Genomic DNA, 18,432 nt, shown 5'->3' with positions numbered 1-18,432 from the left:
TATGTTATTTTAGGATAATGTTAATCACAGATTAATATTTAAAGTTCATAATAAATGATATATATATAAAATATTATTAATTAAATAACTAGATATTTTTCTTTTTTTTTTAGTAAAGTATATCAAAATAAATTATGCTATACATGTTATAAATTTCTACAATATTTTGTATAACTGTATTTTAAAACCATAAAGATAATGAATATAATTAATAAAAAAGTTCTCATATTATTAATTACCAAATGTAATATAATAATTGTATTTTTTCTATACAATCAATTACACAGCTGTTATGTAATAATCAATTAGAATAAAATGTTGTTATTGATGACGAAGTATTTATCTAATTAATTAGACTAATTACATTATGCTAACACTTTTTTCCCTTTTTCCATAAATAATCTATCACAAAATCATTATATACGAATCAATGACAAAATTGTTGTATAATAATCAATGACATAATTGTTACATAATAATTAATGACAAGATTGTTATATACCAAACAATGACAACATATTTTATAAACTAAATATTGAATTACAAAGTTGTTCATAATAATCAATACATTGTTGTTATTAATGACAAAGGTGTTTACACTAATTACATTATGATAACACTTTTCCCTAAATATTCAATTACAAAATTGTTATAATTCATTACAAAATTGTTATAATTCATTACAAAATTGTTATAATTTATTACAAAATTGTTATAATTCATTACAAAATTGTAATATAATAATCAATTACAATATTGTTAGTGACTACAAAGGTTATATAATACATTTTTCAAATAATCAATTACAAAGTTGTTATGTAAATGAAATGGGGTTTAATGTCCTACTGTTCTGCTAAGTTGTTATGTAATAATCAGCTGCAAAGTTGTTATATGATACTATCAATATTTCTAAATAATCAAGTACACAGTCGTTATTAAATACTAACAATTTTTCAAAATAATGAATTACAATGCAATAAAAGACAGTGTGTAGTTTACAACAAAGGTGTCATAATATAATTAAGCAAAAGGTTGTTATATAAATAATCAAAAATATTTTATATAATTAATCAAAAAACTTTAAAAATTATTAATTACAATGTTGAAATATAATTATTTACAAAGTTGTTGTGTAATTAATTACAAAGTTGTTGTGTAATTAATTTTTTACAAAGTTTTTATATAATTAATTATTTACAAAGTTTTTATATATTGAATTTTTTACAAAGTTTTTATAGAATTAATTACAAAGTTTTTATAGAATTAATTATTTACAAAGTTTTTATAGAATTAATTATTTACAAAGTTTTTATAGAGTTTTTATAGAATTAATTATTTACAAAGTTTTTATAGAATTAATTATTTACAAAGTTTTTATAGAATTAATTATTTACAAAGTTTTTAAAGAATTAATTAGAAATTTGTTATATAATTAATTAGAAATTTGTTATATAATTAATTAGAAAGTTGTTGTATAATTAATTATTTCCTAAGTTGTTATTTAATTATTTATTTACAACATTGTTATATAATTAAAAACAAAGTTGTTATATAATTAATTGCAAATTTGTTATATAATTAATTGCAAATTTGTTATATAATTAATTACAAAGTTGTTATATAAGTAATTAATTACAAGGATGTTATATAATTAATTATCAATACTTTTATTCAGATTTGTATCTGAATAGGGATTAGGGAACAGGCATAGGCTATATTAAACCCCTTTCCCATTAATGCCAATATAATGGATTGCATAAAACCAAGTTCTACAACAAAATCAATGCAACAAATATGTTCTACAACAACAGCAAACAGATAATCAATATAACCAGATAAATACTAACAAATAAAATAACAGAACTTTTATTATGGATCATAGCAAGTTCAGATACACAATATTATTTAGTCAAAGTCAAACTCAGCCTGTGGTTAGAATAATAAGTAAAGGTGAAAAAGGGAACTTGGTGCAAATGCTTCTTGGGTAATTTTGCACAACTCAATCCATGCTAAAATGTACCCAAATTGAGTATTTAATATATCATCCAAAACAAATAAAAACATGGAATTTATGATTCAAAAATAATAAATAAAATCATGAAATTTATGATTTAAAACAACAAATAAAAAAAATAAATTGATTATCCAAAACAATAAATAAAAACATGAAATTGGTCTTCAAAAACAACAAGTAACAACATGAAATTTACCACCCAAAACAAATAAAAACATGATAATAATCATCCCAAACAAGAACAGCAAGTTTCATTAGTCCGACACGATTAGAATCAAGAGTTGTCATGTTCCAAATCATAGAAAAATCAAATTTCTTATCCCTGCTTAGCCTAAGAATAAGCAAATGCCCAACACTGAATGCAATCGAGACATTTACCTAATGAACATTTACATCAAGTTTCAACATTCAACCTCAATTAGAAAAAGAGTTAAGGAGTTTTAAAACGTTTGATTGATAGAGGATGGAGACAGACAGACAAACCCCTGTTTTCTTTCAGAGATGGACAACAACAAGTGTTCAAAATTAGAGTAGTAACTATTGAACAAACAAAGCTATAAAAGGTCTTGATCTAGTACAACCAGCAGTTCTGAATTATTCTGATAATTTCCTTTATGTGGCTTTAGGTAATTAACCCTACAGCACCTAGTGCATATAGATATTAACCACTAGATTTCCCTGAAAAAAATGGTTGGTTTTTAGCCTGTGGATGCCGAACATATCCTACCACAGGAATATGCCAATTCGGACATCAAGATATTTCCTGTACTAAGGGTATAAATATTACTAATCTCGATTGTTGTTGACAATAGACAGGGTGCTAAAAAGGTTCAAAACTGTAGTGAGACTATTCAATAGTGTGACTCAAATAATCAATAAGAGTTGCCATAACTGTATTAACTTTTATCGTGAATATCGTATAGAGTGAATATAATATTCAACCAGGGTTGCCAGTAACTCTACTATTATTATCAATATGATACAGAGTGGCTCTAACCAGAGCTGCCAGTAACTATACTATTGTGAATACAGTGTGGGTCCAGTACTCAACCAGAGTTGCTAGTAAATATATTATTACTGTGAATATAGTGTGGATCTAATAATCAACTGTAATAACTTTTATTGTGAATATAGTGTGGACTCAACCAGAGTTGCCAGTAATTGTAATAACTTTTAGTGTGAATAGTGTATAGTGTGAATTTAATAATCAACAATGGTTGCCTGTAACTCTAATAATGGATTTGGCTTCATTGTGATCAACTGCTTTTTTGTGTAAGTGACATCAGGTAATACTTCAAACTTGAATTCCCGAATCAAAAAGGCAAGAAGAACTTTCATCTCTAACAGCGCAAATTTATATCCAATACACATTCTGCTACCAGCTATAAAAGGCATGTAGGAATACGGATGAATACTACTTTCATCCAGGAAGCGTTCTGGTATAAACTTTTCTGGTTCTTTCCAATATTTAGTATTCCTGGAATTCAAGTATAAAATATGTTATTTTCATGTTTGTTAATGACTGTACAATCAACAACAAGAACAATTGATGTCCAAAATCTATGTGTAGCAATTATTTTGATTTTTAATGGTCAGCAGATGTTTGTGATATACACGGTACCTCCATTTTACATCTCATCCACATGACAAGACACTTTACCTGGCTAGACCCTCCATCTTGCACCACAGACAAAAGTAAAACCAGGGCAAATAATCTGAGTAATTTTCTCTGCCAACTCTGGAATCTATCCTGGAACCATACTCACAGGAGCTGCCTTAGCTCCCATGACAACCATTATCTAATATCAACATTTTAAATAGTCTCAGGGGTGCTGCCTTGGCTCCATCTGTGACAACTATCATGTATATCAACATTGTAGATAATCATACCTGTGTAATGCTCCGACATGAATGTTTATTACAGTTCCTTTTGGTATAAAATATCCATTTATATTATCATCATTTACAGCTTCTCTAAATGTCATAGGTGCTGACGGGTATAACCTGCGGACAAAAATTTACTTGTAATACACATTAACTCTAGAGTCGGAATTACCTGTAGGCTTGGTGGGCTGAAGCCTAGGACCTCAAGATCTAGGGTAGACTTTGTGGGCTGAAACCTCAGGCATGCTGATATCTAAGACTTATCCATAGTCTGTAGACTTGGTGGGCTGAAACCTTGGCCATGCCGATATCTAGGATTTACCCATAGTCTGTACTTGTAAGCTTGGCAGGCTGAAACCCAGGACCTCAAGATCTAGGGGCAGTGCCTGACTTGGCAGGCTGAAACACAGGACCTCAAGATCTAGAGGCAGTGCCAGATATACCTATAAGCTTGTCAGGCTGAATCCCAGGACCTCAAGATCTAGGGGGCAGTGCCAGGTTTACCTATGGGCTTGGCAGACTAAGTCTAGGGCCTCAAGATCTTGGGAGCACTGCCTGACTTGGCAGGCTGATACCTAGGGCCTAAAGATCTAGGGAGCCTCATTCCATGTGTATGATATTTTTGGCACTGTCTCATCATAAGCCTCTCTTACAAGATTCGTCATCACCCTCGGCTTTTCTCATCTTCCTCTAGTCATAAGTAGAATAGTCATGGGCTTTTCTTTCATTCTACAATACTAATAACAGTGAAATGAATGAAATGAAATGGGGTTTAATGTCCTACTTTTCTGCACCAACTGGCTAATGCAGTGTGCTATGAGAGAATTTTGCCCGTACAGTGGCTTCCACCTACACTTCTTAGAATTCCAATTGTCAAGGATTATTTTACATACATACCAACATGTACATTGGACCCTATTTTTGGTCTCCCATTTGGACCAAATTACACAATATATATGAACAAATGAATAAAAAAAAATGTAATAAAATGGGGTTTAATGTCCTACTCCGACTGGGCTAATGTGCTACGAATTCCAAAGACTAGACAGCTGTCCTTGCCAGGACCTTCGTCCTGCACCAATGACAAAGGGAAAACCACGTTGGAAAATCCTGATGAACTTTCTTGGCCAACACCGGGATCCAAACGTGACCTCTAAGCTTGCCAGCCAGAATCTTACTCACTTAGCCACTATGGCTCCGAGTAGAAAAAAAGAGCTAAAGCTTACCTTAATGTTTCTTTCACTACGCAATTTAAATAAGTCATCTTTTCTACATCTTCAAATGTGATTGGTTGACCTTTAGATGGCAATAATGATGTCACTTCCTGTCGAAGTCTTGTCTGTATTTCAGGATTCTGAGCCATAGTCAACAAAAACCAACACATACCACTACTAGTTGTCTATTTAAAACATAAAATAATTTTGATACATTTAATCAGTAGAGGATCTAGAAACTGTGAATAGGATGGTGAAGGTGGGGGGTCCAAATCTAGGGCGCCATCCACAATCCCACCTCACAATGGATGTCAACAAAATACTGGCTATAACACTGTCTTGGTGTCCCTATAGATCGTATTGCCTATATAGCTGTTCGCCGATCGTTATCTCGCCGAAAAGTAGTTTTATTCAAGTTGACATAAAGTTCATGTCATATTATGATTGTTATTGATTTTATTAATAATTTTTGTCAACCTTAGAGAAGTGACTATAGCACTGAGCGACCTGAAAATTCCCAAACACCCACCAACCCACCGCTAAATCCATGCCTGCATTTAATAAGACATTAAACCAATGTCAGACATTTCTTTGATTAGAATCTATGAATAGACCACTATTTTCTATACTGTATCATGTGCTTAGATATCATTTTCTGCAGGTTGAGTTTGGTTTTGGTATCAACATCAATGTCTAGAGAGTTGATTTTAGGCGTGTTATGTTAATAAATGTTTAAATAATAATTGAAGCCAAAAGAAAAATTTACAAAAGGGTGATTCAGCTCTGATATAAAGCATATTTAAATAAAACATGTGGCTGTCATGCAAGATACGCCCACATTTTGCAAAATATAGATAGAGAACAGGGAAATCAATAGGGCTCATTCTGTCATTGTCCCAATGCTTAACATCTAATTTAAAAAAAAATGGATAAAATTTCTGACCTGTAGAGTGTTATAATACTTACCTCATGACCAGCCAACATGAATGTCATAACATGATCCCTAATCTGTTTATCTGATAACCCATCATGTGTATCAACATCTCTCGCAAATAACAACATTGTTAATAGATTGGTGCAGCGCTCTTCCATATTACCTGTCAATATCAGAAATGAAATGGGGTTTAACATCCTGCTGATCTCTGACCGGGCTAATGAAGACAGCCATACGCCACAATCGTACATAAACTGATCCCGTTAGCGATATTTTTTTTTTGCTGTTAAGGGGGGAGGCTATCCGAAAATTTTTATTCTGAAATGTTAAAGCTATTGAATTGAAAATAGTACAAGTAGTTAGGAAATGTAATAAACAAGGGAAAGCTAGCATTTAAAAAAAGCTGTTGCCAGGGTAATACATTTTGGGGGAAAAAATTATGAAAAACGTAGGTACACTATATCTCTGTAACTAATTAAGATATCTTCACCAAATTTGCAGGATATATAAACGAATATCTACCACAGAATCAGACAGAAAGCAATTTGAATTATCATTAATATTTCAAAAGTAATCAAAATATTTCACCAAAGACAAAATATTGTGGCGAGGCAAATGTTTTAAACAACATTTTCTAAGAAACTATAAAAATTATAGAGAAAAACTCTGTCTGGTTTTGGGGTTATCATTAAAGAATAAGCAGTCGGAAAATGAGACATTTATCCTTATTAGTGCCAGAGAGCTTATACTATTTTTGGAAGAGGCAAATCGAGTTGGCCATGTGTAATTACAGGCTTACCTTCTTGTTTGTTTATTTCTTGTTTTTTATTTGTAATGATATCATGTATTAACTCATCACATCGTCTCATATTCTCCTTAAATGATTTATTTTCTTCCGTTGGTAGATTCAGGGCTATAAATGGTGCAATGATTCTTAAAAAACTACAAAAAGAAAGCAGAGAATGTTGTGAATATATCAGATCAGATATATTTTGGTGAATATATCTGATTAATTCAGGATTTGAAATGAAATGGGGTTTTAACATCCTACTTTTCTACACTGACTGGGCTAATGATGATGGGCATACAAGCTTTTCGTTTTGGTGCTTGCAAGGCTAACAAAGAAACTTTGTCTGGTCATTTGGATTGCATAAAAAATTGATAAATGAAATGAAGTGGTGATTAACGTCCAACTTTTCTGCACTGATCACTAGGTTAATAAAGAGGGACATACGTCATGCAGTGTACTTTGAAGGAAATGTACCTCAGACAGCTATGCTGTGGCTTACTCTTTTTTCGAATTACAAGGGTTCTTTTACGTGCACCAATGTGCACATTTGCCTTGGTCTCATCCGAACAATTAGAAATTGTCCTTGCCAGGCCATCCATCCTGAACCACTGAATTAAAGGAACCACGCTGGAAAATCTTTGGTTACTCGGCCAACACTGGGATAAAATGCTGGTCCAAAAGGTATGTATAGAAAACAGTATACATACCTTGGTTTAAAAGAACTCATAATGGCGGTCAATGATTTAGTCTCAGGTTGTTCAGGATTACACAGTGCTTCTGTTGTATAACCAAATCCACATTCACATATTATATCTAGAGTCTGAATTATAAATATTATATCTAGGGTAAAAAATATAAACAATATTATACCTGGGGTCTGAATTATAAATTATATTATATCTAGGGTCTAAAATACAGATAATATTATGACTTGTGTCTGAAATGAAATATCTAGGGTCTGAAATATAAATATTATATATAGGGTCTAAAATAAAAAAAATATATATATCTAGGGTATAAAATATAAATAATATTATATCTAGGATCTGAAATAATATTATATCTAGGGTATGAATTAATATAAATAATATCATATCTAGGGTCTAAAATACAAACAATATTATAATTATCTAGGGTCTGAAATATAACAAATATAATATCTAGGGTCTGAATTATAAATAATTACATTTAGGGTCTAAAATACAAACAATACTATACTACATCTAGCATCTGAAATATTAATAATATTATATCTAAAACTGATTCTGAATTCACTGACGGAAGAACTTTATCAAGCAGTATAATGCTTGAATCGTAAAATTACATTTGCTTTCAGTATCATAGTTTATATTATTTGACGAGTCACTTGAGAGTGGCGAAATCAACCATCTATATATTGAACAATCCGCTATAATCTTTAAAACATCAGTTAGAAATCTTGGTCTGATTATAGACAATGACCTTTCTAAGGAATCCCATATTGGTTCTCTGTGCAAAACCTGTGGCATAACAAATAAACAATCACAACATTTACAAAGAATTCAAAACAAAGCTGCTAGCATAGTCTGTAAAACTAAACTGTGTTAACACATTTCTCAACTACTGACTTGATTACATTGGCTTCAGATATATAAGTCGATTGAATTCAAAATTGTTGTGTCTGATATACAAAGCAGTGAATGGAAGAGCACCTTCATACCTGCAATAGCTTATCCATCAACATTCCTCGTCTAGAAACCTTCGGTCAAATGACAAATTTCTTCTAACGATTCCAAACTACAAGTTGAAATCATTTAGTGCGTGATCATTTAAATACACTGCTGCAATATACTGGAAAAGTCTTCCTATCAACCTCAAAAAATGTCCATCCTTATCGACATTCAAAACCTTATTGAAAAAAAATATTCCTGAAGCAATGGCCCGAGATATCCCTCTCTAGCCATTGCTGTACTGAGACTGAAAACTTGAGTTTTTGATGGAGTGTTCCATTTTCATAGTCTAATTAAACCTCTCCTGAGTACAGTAAAATAAAGGGAATTTTCATGACTGGTCGCTTAAACATACATTATGCAAGAGCTAAATCTGCCTATTGTAGGTTAGCTGAATTATTAATTAGACATTAATTAACTTAACCAGACCATAATCAACTTGCGATGCCATCGCTAGCCTGTGATATTTACTTGAATTGATTTGCAAGAAATAAACAACAAATATCAAATCAAGTGGAAGAATTATGATATAACAGAATCGAGCGCGAAATTTCAGATAATATGTAATTTGGGACTGGGATTGAGGCAACTTTGTCTCACAGGGGTGCTTACTTGGTCTCATTCATGGAGAGGGAGGGGCTCCTGAACTGTATTCAAAATAAGTTATATTTTTATTTTTTTCACTGATATTTCTCCTTATAAGATGAACATTAGATGAAACATACCACATTATGAAGATCATGGTGAACTTTTAATATATTATCTCCCTTCTCAATTTGTTTTCTCCAGTTATCAATCAATTCCTCGGCATGTCTTTGAAAACTCGGCAACATATCTAAACAAATGAATTTACTGCATGTTAGATAAATCATTTAATTACGTCATTGTAAAGGGTTATGTCTTTCAGCATGACATTTTAGTCTAACTAGGTCATTTTGGGACTAACATATGGTTCAATTTTATTTCAATAATTCGCTTGCGCGTAGGGATCTTTAGCGGTCGGAGGAATCCGGAGGACCCGGAAGAAAACCACAAGATTGGACAGACGACCCTAATCCTTGTCACGTACTATCGGTGAATTAAAACCAACCATGTTACAGATCTTCAGACAGTTGGAAATCTAAATAACATTAGACAGCAGATTTTCCAGCCTGGTTTTGCCTTGTCTATACCGCAAAAAGAGGGCCTGGCAAGGAACAGCATAGTTGTTCTGATGGCACAACAGAACAAATTTGACAGATGGATTTTGATAAGGAGTAGTTGGAAAATCAAACTTCTTGTGTATGCTACTGAAATTACAACAGGGGCGAACACCTACCAAATATAAAAAACAATGACTGAAGAGGCATGTATCTATTCACCAATAGAATAAATCTTCACAATGAATATAGAAAGAAACACTGGAGCCCCTAATACAATCCCGCGGAAGAAAAGCTAAAATCATTGTAAGATAAATCTGCGAAAAATGCTAAAAATCTAAGATCCAAAAATTTGAAATTCAATAAAGGTTCTGAAATATTCCATCACAAACTCTACCCTACATAAGATTTCGTAAGTCTGTATGTAAGTGGGAGAGATAAATCAGTAATTTGCAATCGAAAATCTTGGACCTGTAGATTGTTAACAATAAATTATAAATGAACATACAGATTGATAAATGACAAACTAAACACATACATACACAACAGATAGAACTTACTTTTTATGACTGCTATTTTAAAAGCACCAGTACATAATTTCCTCTGAGTAAGATGTTCCTTTCCATTCAGACTAACCAACCCATAGCCTGCTACTCTTATAAATAATCTTTAATAGATGAAAATAGTCTTTAATAAACAGATACATAATGAACAGATACATAGAAAAAGTCTTTAATAACAGACACGTAGAAACAGTCTTTAATAAACAGATATATATAGAAACAGATACATAGAAACAGTCTTTAATAAATAGAGAGATAATAAACAGCTACATAGAACAGTCCTTAATAAACAGATACAAACAGAAACAGTCTTTAATAAACAGATACACAGAAACAGTCTTTAATAAACAGATATATACAGTGGACTCTGTCACATCCGATCTCTGATCACTCCGGATTGCTGTGACATCCCGTATGATTTTCATGTCCCGATTTATTTCTTTATTACTTCAGCCCAAAAATCGCTGGTAAATCCGAATTCTGTATGTTCCGGATTCCGAAATCAATCAGCCATCCCGTCACATAATTTCCATTGAATCGACACCGTATAATCCGTACTTCAAACGGTGGGTGTGAAGCATCCAATTATCGGTGAGATTAAACTCAATGGGTGTGAAGTCGGAAAAGATTAACAAGTAATCACCAATCAATTATCGGTGAGATTAAAACTGTGTTGATTACTTTGATCGGTAAAGCAGTGAACCCGAGTTGTTTTAAGGGAGTGGACAAGATCTACCTGCCAGTCAATCGCAAAGCTTGGATGACAGGTGCCGTTTACTTTGATTGGCTTGAAAAACTGGACATAGAACGACAAATTATAAATGACAATTGATTGAAGACGGGGACGATGAAGAATATACATTAACGACAGACTTGACCTATTCAAAATTCCTACGCATGCTCAACACTTCGCACAGATTAAGGACGAAAAGATGATCGCAACAATTCATTTGTTAGAAGATGTTGCCCAGGACTCCGCCTTACGATATGCTTCTGGTAATCTTAACTAAGCAAACTACTTTAAACGATTACATGCATTGATATTTATAAATATATTGTACGCATGCATTGATATTACATGTAAACGATTTATGAATATATTGTACGCATGCATTGTTATTGTTAATTATTTAATATAATAAAATTTTGAAAGTACAGAAAAGTTTATCATTTATAAAGGGAATAGCATTCTGGTGATTCGAAGCTACAATATAAAAATACTTCCGGTTTTCGAAGTTACAGTATTTCCGGTTTTGGAGAAAACTCGGTATTCCGAAACGCTGTGTGATCCGAATTATTGTAACGATCCCGCACGATGTCGGATGTGACCGAGTCCACTGTATGTAAACAGATACATAGAAACAGTCTTTAATAAACTGATATATAATAAACAGATACATGTACATAGAAACAGTCTTTAATGAATAGATAATCCACATATCAAATAACAAAAAATACCCCATGCAACAAACTTACAGAAAATTCGAAGTTTAAATACAGGGCACAGTCTTGTTTAGTGTACTGCCTGGGAATTACTTTTTCGTGTTTCCTTCCTGCCCCAACGGTATTCCCAAGATCCACTTATCTTTTTTACATATATAGTGACAAGATTGTTTGTCTCAGTGTTGGAAATAGACAATAAAGTGGGTAAATTCCATACAGAAAATTCATCTATCAAGAATTCTTATAATGTTCACATAAACATTAACATAGCCAAGGAAAGAAGTATGCCACCAAAAACTTGTTTATAAGGTATTTATTTACAAGGGATTCCTGTAATAACAATATCTAGCTCTCCACGTGCTCAACGGTAAATGTAAAAATTGCTACCTAACATCTATATATACATGTATCCTCGGAAAAGCTCTGAAATTTCCAGCCTTTCCAACCGACCTGACATTAGTTTCTACCAATCACCGGGAATTTCCAACCTATCCAACTGACCTGACTAATAGACTTTTATCTGTCTAGTTAGTATTACTGAGAGATTCAATATAATAAAAGTTTTTTACCCAAAGAGAAAAGTTGGTTTGACGTAGTTTTTACCATTGGTTACCATTATTTGTTTCATGGCGTCGGCATCAGCTACAACTAACCTTTCTTTTCCAAACAGGTGATAATATCTTATTATTGAAGAATTTAGATCTTCGATCCATCTGCAATTTAAAGTATTTGTTCAATTTCAAGCCTTGTTCTTTCTTGTCAGGGAGGGAGTAGAGGAGGCTTGCTAGACAGGAGATCTCAGTGTTGGTCGAGGAAATTCCTGTGGATTTTCTGGGTTGGCTTCCCCTTGTCAGTGGTGCAAGACTGACGGCCTTGCAAGGAACAACATCTAGTCGTTCGAATTATATGAACCTTTTACAATTGGCCGTTTTCATTAGCCCAGTCGGAGCAGAACAGTAGGGCGTTAAACCATATTTCATTTCTATTCATTTTCACAGTTGAAATTCAAATGCTGTCTGGGCAAAATCTCCCTCATAACACACAGCAATTCCCACAGATAAAGAATTCTGACACACAAAAAATTCAATTTATATTTACCTTATGTAAACATCAATGGCCTCGCCTGCAAAGATCTCTTTCATATTTCCAAACAAAAAACTTGCATTACGTTTACTTGGAATCTGTAAACAAAATAACGGTCCGGTTGAGTAATTTATTGTCAGAAATCAGATTGTCTATCTTGGCTAATGAAGACAGGCATATGCCATCTGAAAAATTTTGCCCAGACAGCAGCACTATGGCCTGTTCGTATATCGAATTCCACTGCTTAAAAGTTCTTTTATGTGCATGCCAAGTGTACACAGTACCTCAGTTTTTCATCCCATTAGAAAGACTACACAACTGCCCTTCTGAGTCCCTTTGTCCTACACCACTGACAAGGGGAACCGTGCAGGAAAATCCCATGTACTTTATCGGCCAACACCAGTAGTGAACCAGTGACCTCCAGTCTAGCGAGCCAACATCTTTCTCACTAAGCAACTGCTGCTCCAATATTTTGCCACCCTATCCGTATTGGACATATTTTGGATCACTTAGCAAGATCTTTTATCCTAAGATTATAACAATTTCTAGCTTTAAATACATATATATTTGATGGTTTTACATTTCATAGAATTTAAACTGGTTGACAGGTAAGTTCTCCAGCGGGAAGGGAGCCTCAAAGACTCAGTAAGACGCTGACTCACTAACCAGGTCTTGGGTTTGCCGCCAGTTTTGGACGAGAAAGTTTCTCCTTGACAGTGTGCAGGACGGAAGATCTGGCAAGGAACAGTTTCTAGTCGTTCGGATTGTGCGAAAAAGACAAGGTCCTGTGTACACATGTGTGTGCACTTAAAATAACCCCTGACAGTTTGAATTCGTTAAAACATGTAAGAGCAGGCAGTAGTGCCGCTGTCTGGGCAGAATTTCCCTCATAGCTCACTGTATGGCATATGACCATCTTCATTAGCCCAGTCAGTGCAGAAAAGAAGGACATTGAAACCCATTTCATTTCAGCGCTGGGGTTTAACATCCACTGAACACAAACTAGATCAATTCAAGTTTAATGTATGGTACAATTTAATTTCAACAATTTGCGTGCACATAGAGATCTTTAATATTGGGAGGAAACCAAGAAAATCCACAATGTTGGACAGACAATGCTACTCCTTGTAATGTACAAGCATGGGTTCGAAACCACACCACTTTACTCAAAGACAGACATTGTGATCTAACAGGCATGCATTAAACTATTCGCCTACCCCCCACATGTCAGGGGATTATCTTGTTGAGTTCATGACTTACCTTATTTAGAGGTGAGAGATATGGATACAAGAACATTTTGTAAACTGCCCATGATAGAAGAAATATGGAGGAGTATATAAACAAGGAGGATGCTGATATCAATCCAAACAACTGAGATATCTCCATTCTGTTATACACCAGTGTAGTCTTCAATCATATACTTAGATAACCTACATTAAACAAGAGTTGAAAAATTTATAAAATTAACTCAGTCTAAAACACCTTCCTCGTAATGATGTCTTAAACTGGTACCCAGCGTTCTTTACTTTTAATGGGATGTAAAATCATGTTTTACTTTATATACACACTCATATATTACATTGATGTGAGCTTTTTAAAATTTAAACCAATCTCTGTCCATTTTAAAGATGGGTTCCCGCGTACAAACTGAGTGATTTTATGGTATATATGGACTAAAAACATATTAAAACTAATTAATTTGTCATAATTATGCTTCAAATCCTTCTCAAACACTGTAATTGCGAAGGAATTCCCTGCTATTAAAATTTGATCAAACCAGGTCATGTTTACGTCACGTCTTGGAAATCAGAGGCGAATTCATTGCATACATAAGACGATGTTGTTTTTAATCGTTTACTATTTATTACAAATATCGAATCCTAATTAAATTCTCGGATTATCCACTACCCGCGTCTTTTTCTGTCATTTTTATCTCAGAAAGTGTTGTAAGTCTAACTCTTCATGAAGTTTATCAACCTGTACATCAAGCGCTCAATGTTCGCGTGTGACCTTTGACATTACGCGTGCAGAAATTCTTAATCGTCGGGCTGTTGATTAGGGGAACCCTTACATTTTTGTCCTGTATACACTGCATGAGTGTTTTTCGGGGAATCCAGTATTTTTCTAGTAAGATTGGATATCTCTACTTTCCATATGTACCAAAATTGCCATACTTTTATTGGAAATAACCACCCGATAAATACTTTTCTGGGAACCCATCTTAAAAGGTTCTAAAGAATAAAGCCATACACCCTTTAATAAAATAACCAGAGATTGATTGGGCACTGTACTGTACATTGACAATTTCCCACATGGTTGTTAATTAAATTGTACGCTGAATAATCTTCAAGAATCTTATCAGTGCAAAATCCAGTAAAAAGACTGCAGATTTTATCTACATGTATATTTACAACCTAAATTATTTCTTGCCTTTTCAAAGACTTAGTGTGTAGCTGAAGAGATATGACAAAAAGTAACATCTAAACAAATAGACCAACCTAAACAAAATGAGCACTGTAGCGGATTAGCTACAATACTGTCGCGCTAAACTGTGTTTAGCACTATAATTGATACAGTCTAATAGGCCAACAGGTTCAAACGCACACTTGTCAATGATCACAGTTTGTATTGAAATAAGTAATGCTATCACAAATAGTGAAGACTGGAGCACTAAATGAAATAGTTACCGAAAAGATTTTCTTGGTGGTAATGACACCACTCATGCAGGTGAAATCTTGCCAAATATCGCATGCGTTAACCCCACCCATCGCTTCCCTTATAAGGGCATTGTTAGTTACTATGCTTTATTACTATGAAAGCCATACCGGAAGCGGTATATGGAAAGTGACGTACATGTATGATTACGTGAGACAGAGTGTGCATGCTATATCTGGCTGGGTGGATATTTCAAGTTGGATAGAAGTGAAATTTCGCGTAGCAGTTGGGTTTCATCAAATCATATAATATTAATTAGGCCTATGCGGTAAGGCTTTATTTCAATGCGAATTGGTTTATTATATGTTTAGCAGCGGTGCACAATTCCCATCGCCCGACGCCAGGGACAGGTTAATTTTTGGGTTGGACAGAAATTGAACAATACTTTGATTATTTAAAGCATTTTAGTTCCAGTCCGCGCAATAATAATAGCCGAATAGACTAACTCCAATCAGAATAATTTACTAAGCACACGATAATTTTACCGGTAATACATAACTTCCGGTACCGGTACTAAAAATAACTTTTCTAAAATTAACGAGTATTGTTGAATGACAACATTCCTTACCGAAGATACCGCAATTTTTTTTTCTCTCTATGTATTTTGTGAAAATATGTCTTCCTTTTATTGTCATTCACGGCTTTTTATTGTTTAATGATAAATAAACAGCAATAAATACTGTTATTAACTCCCAAGTATTCATTCCATGAAGATTGCAAACGCCATAATAATACTGTTAGAATAATCCCTGTTTCACGAATTATGTATACCCACACTTTGATTTTCCAAAGGAATCATTGATTTTCTGATTAAAATATACTTTATGTAGGCAGAAATGTAGACTGAATGACATTGTGTCATAGTGGTCCGTAAATCACATGATCCGAAAAAACGCTATTTCTATTTATTTGACTTAGTTAATGGGCATTTTTTGAGACAGCACTCATATTGTATAGTTTAATTTAGTATTCTGGTATTGTAATATTTGATTTTCAATACGGCATACGCTTGAATGAGAAAAAACGAGTTTGCAAGGGTAAATTGAACCCGTAGCTATAAAAACGACCGATAGAACAACACAAACTTTTTCTGATATTTTTTTCCTTTTTATCCCTCTGTTTTTGGTTATTGCTGTCTATTACAATTATAACATCCAATGCATTATTGATTATAATATGGATAGGTTGAGCCAGTATTGGAACATTTGGATGCTTAAATATTTGTTACTTTTGTTATCATTTTTATGTTTATAGTCATTAAAATAAATTAAAAACAAAACAACTTTATTTTTATATTCAGGGCATGTGTATTTTTCTGTAGGGCGAGCAAATTTTGTCATGACATCTGCCCATGGGCTAGTGGTTCAAAAGTGAAATTGTGCACCCTGTGCTGTGTACAATTAACAGTTACTGAGTTAGGAGTCAGTTTATAAATGTGGAAATTAAAGGCTCAATACCAGTCTTGTTGTAACTGAATAATATGTCCCAATCTTTATTCTGGTCAACAAATTGTACTATTTTAGAATATTTCAATTAATTGATGATACAAATTTCATCTTAACACACCTTATTTAAAAATTTTAAAAAATTCAAGATAATGGTTTGAAACGTCTAACGTAAACCATTTCAAATGAAACTTCGATTTAAAAATATTTTCGAACCCTCTGGACAAGTAAAATAGGATGTAATGGATAATTTACACAACATGTAGGACACTTAAACATCTAGTACTTAGAGATATTATTTATTTTCTGGAGCTTTCAAGCCAGCGAGCAAGAGTGTTATTGTCCCTTTAAGGGAGCTACATTACATAGGCAAGTAACGTTTTTGTAGTCATTTAACTAAAAAAACTGTCACATTACTGTAGGCCTACTCAGTACTGTGGCTGGAGTAAGACTAATAAAGACAGAAGACGCGTCATTGATGATTCATTGATTCAAATGATTGAACAACGGATACGTACGACATAAGACAAGTACGCCTACTTGATATTGACAAATGACAGTGGACCTATTTATTAGAAAATACTTCGAACTATCCACACAATTTGCTAAAATACATCGATTACCTTCTCTTCAGAATAAAAACCCCTCAATAATTAAATGGCTTCAAAATCTGTCTACTTTCCGTTTGGTACCTGTAATACACATACCTTATACGCCTCAACTTTGAAGAGCAAATATAGGGGCAGTAACTACGTAAATGCCTATTGGATACAGACCACACTGTCTAAACCCGGTCTGGTTGGATACTTGACTAATTTCATCTTTTTGTTTCGCAACTTGAAAAAAAAAACAATGTGAAAATTATCTGCACTTATTTACAAAAAGGCCGATGATGACGTAGTTTCACATTTTTGATCGGGTAGGCCCTAGTGCTCCTGCTGTCTTGGGTAAAATTATCTTCATGCATGTTGCATATTGTATGGTTTATGCCAGTCTGCATTAACCAGGTTGGTGCAGGAAAGATGGACATCAAGATCATGGTCTAAACTCTCCCTTTATCTCTACATCACAGTTTGTAATTAATATTAAGACCAATATTGGCACCAAAAACCTGTAAAGTTCCTTCATTTTGACACATTAGCAGATGGAACACTAAAATCAAGATGGGGTTTAACATCCAATTGACACAAACTAGGTCATTTCGAGACTAACATATACATCATACAATTTTCAATAATTCTGTGGGAGGGAACCAGAGGACCTGGAGAAAGCCCATGTGGTGAAGCAGACGGCCTTTCATTTGTCACGTACAACCTTGGGATCAAAACCACAACACTGTGCACAAGGAACAACAGAATACAAATTTACAAAAATATGTTTTCTATTTATTAAATACAAGCAGGATACCTGGCTTTGCCTGGGGCCCAAATTAGGCAGGGCCCAAATTCGCCCTGGGGCCCCAATTTGATGGTCCAAAACATTAATGTTGTCATACTGGT

The 18,432-nt window shown here is 33.6% G+C and overlaps 1 protein-coding gene across 2 annotated transcripts; it reads right to left on the bottom strand.

The window, feature by feature from the left end:
• Positions 1-1,455: 1,455 nt before the first annotated feature.
• LOC126830336 (uncharacterized) lies at positions 1,456-18,373 on the bottom strand. 2 transcript variants are annotated; one of them, XM_050560705.2, is made up of 12 exons: positions 17,557-18,373; positions 14,034-14,203; positions 12,789-12,871; positions 12,260-12,403; positions 10,245-10,351; positions 9,271-9,380; positions 7,544-7,656; positions 6,846-6,988; positions 6,079-6,209; positions 5,125-5,297; positions 3,905-4,018; positions 1,456-3,491 (listed from the first exon to the last, which is right to left on the bottom strand). In XM_050560705.2, the coding sequence occupies exons 2-12, from the start codon at positions 14,157-14,159 to the stop codon at positions 3,215-3,217; spliced, it is 1,521 nt and encodes a 506-aa protein (XP_050416662.2). In that variant the 5' UTR covers positions 14,160-14,203; positions 17,557-18,373; the 3' UTR covers positions 1,456-3,214. The 2 variants fall into 2 exon arrangements, with proteins under 2 accessions (XP_050416662.2, XP_050416663.2); XM_050560706.2 differs by having other exon boundaries at positions 17,641-18,373.
• Between the last annotated feature and the right edge of the window lie 59 nt (positions 18,374-18,432).

This window comes from Patella vulgata, chromosome 8 (assembly GCF_932274485.2).
Source record: "Patella vulgata chromosome 8, xgPatVulg1.2, whole genome shotgun sequence".
Lineage (NCBI taxonomy): Eukaryota > Metazoa > Mollusca > Gastropoda > Patellidae > Patella > Patella vulgata.
Note: the sequence above shows the minus strand (reverse complement) of the source record. Positions and strands in the feature narration are given on the sequence as shown.

What these genes read in the sequence shown, in the direction of transcription:
- LOC126830336 (XM_050560705.2), bottom strand. Translation starts at nt 14,159, where the DNA reads ATGGAGATATCTCAGTTGTTTGGATTGATATCAGCATCCTCCTTGTTT. An exon ending in ATCTCTCACCTCTAAATAAG is followed by an intron (nt 12,872 to 14,033) that starts GTAAGTCATGAA and finishes TTTTGTTTACAG; the next exon opens with ATTCCAAGTAAACGTAATGC. An exon ending in CATGTCGGAGCATTACACAG is followed by an intron (nt 3,492 to 3,904) that starts GTATGATTATCT and finishes CTTGAATTCCAG; the next exon opens with GAATACTAAATATTGGAAAG.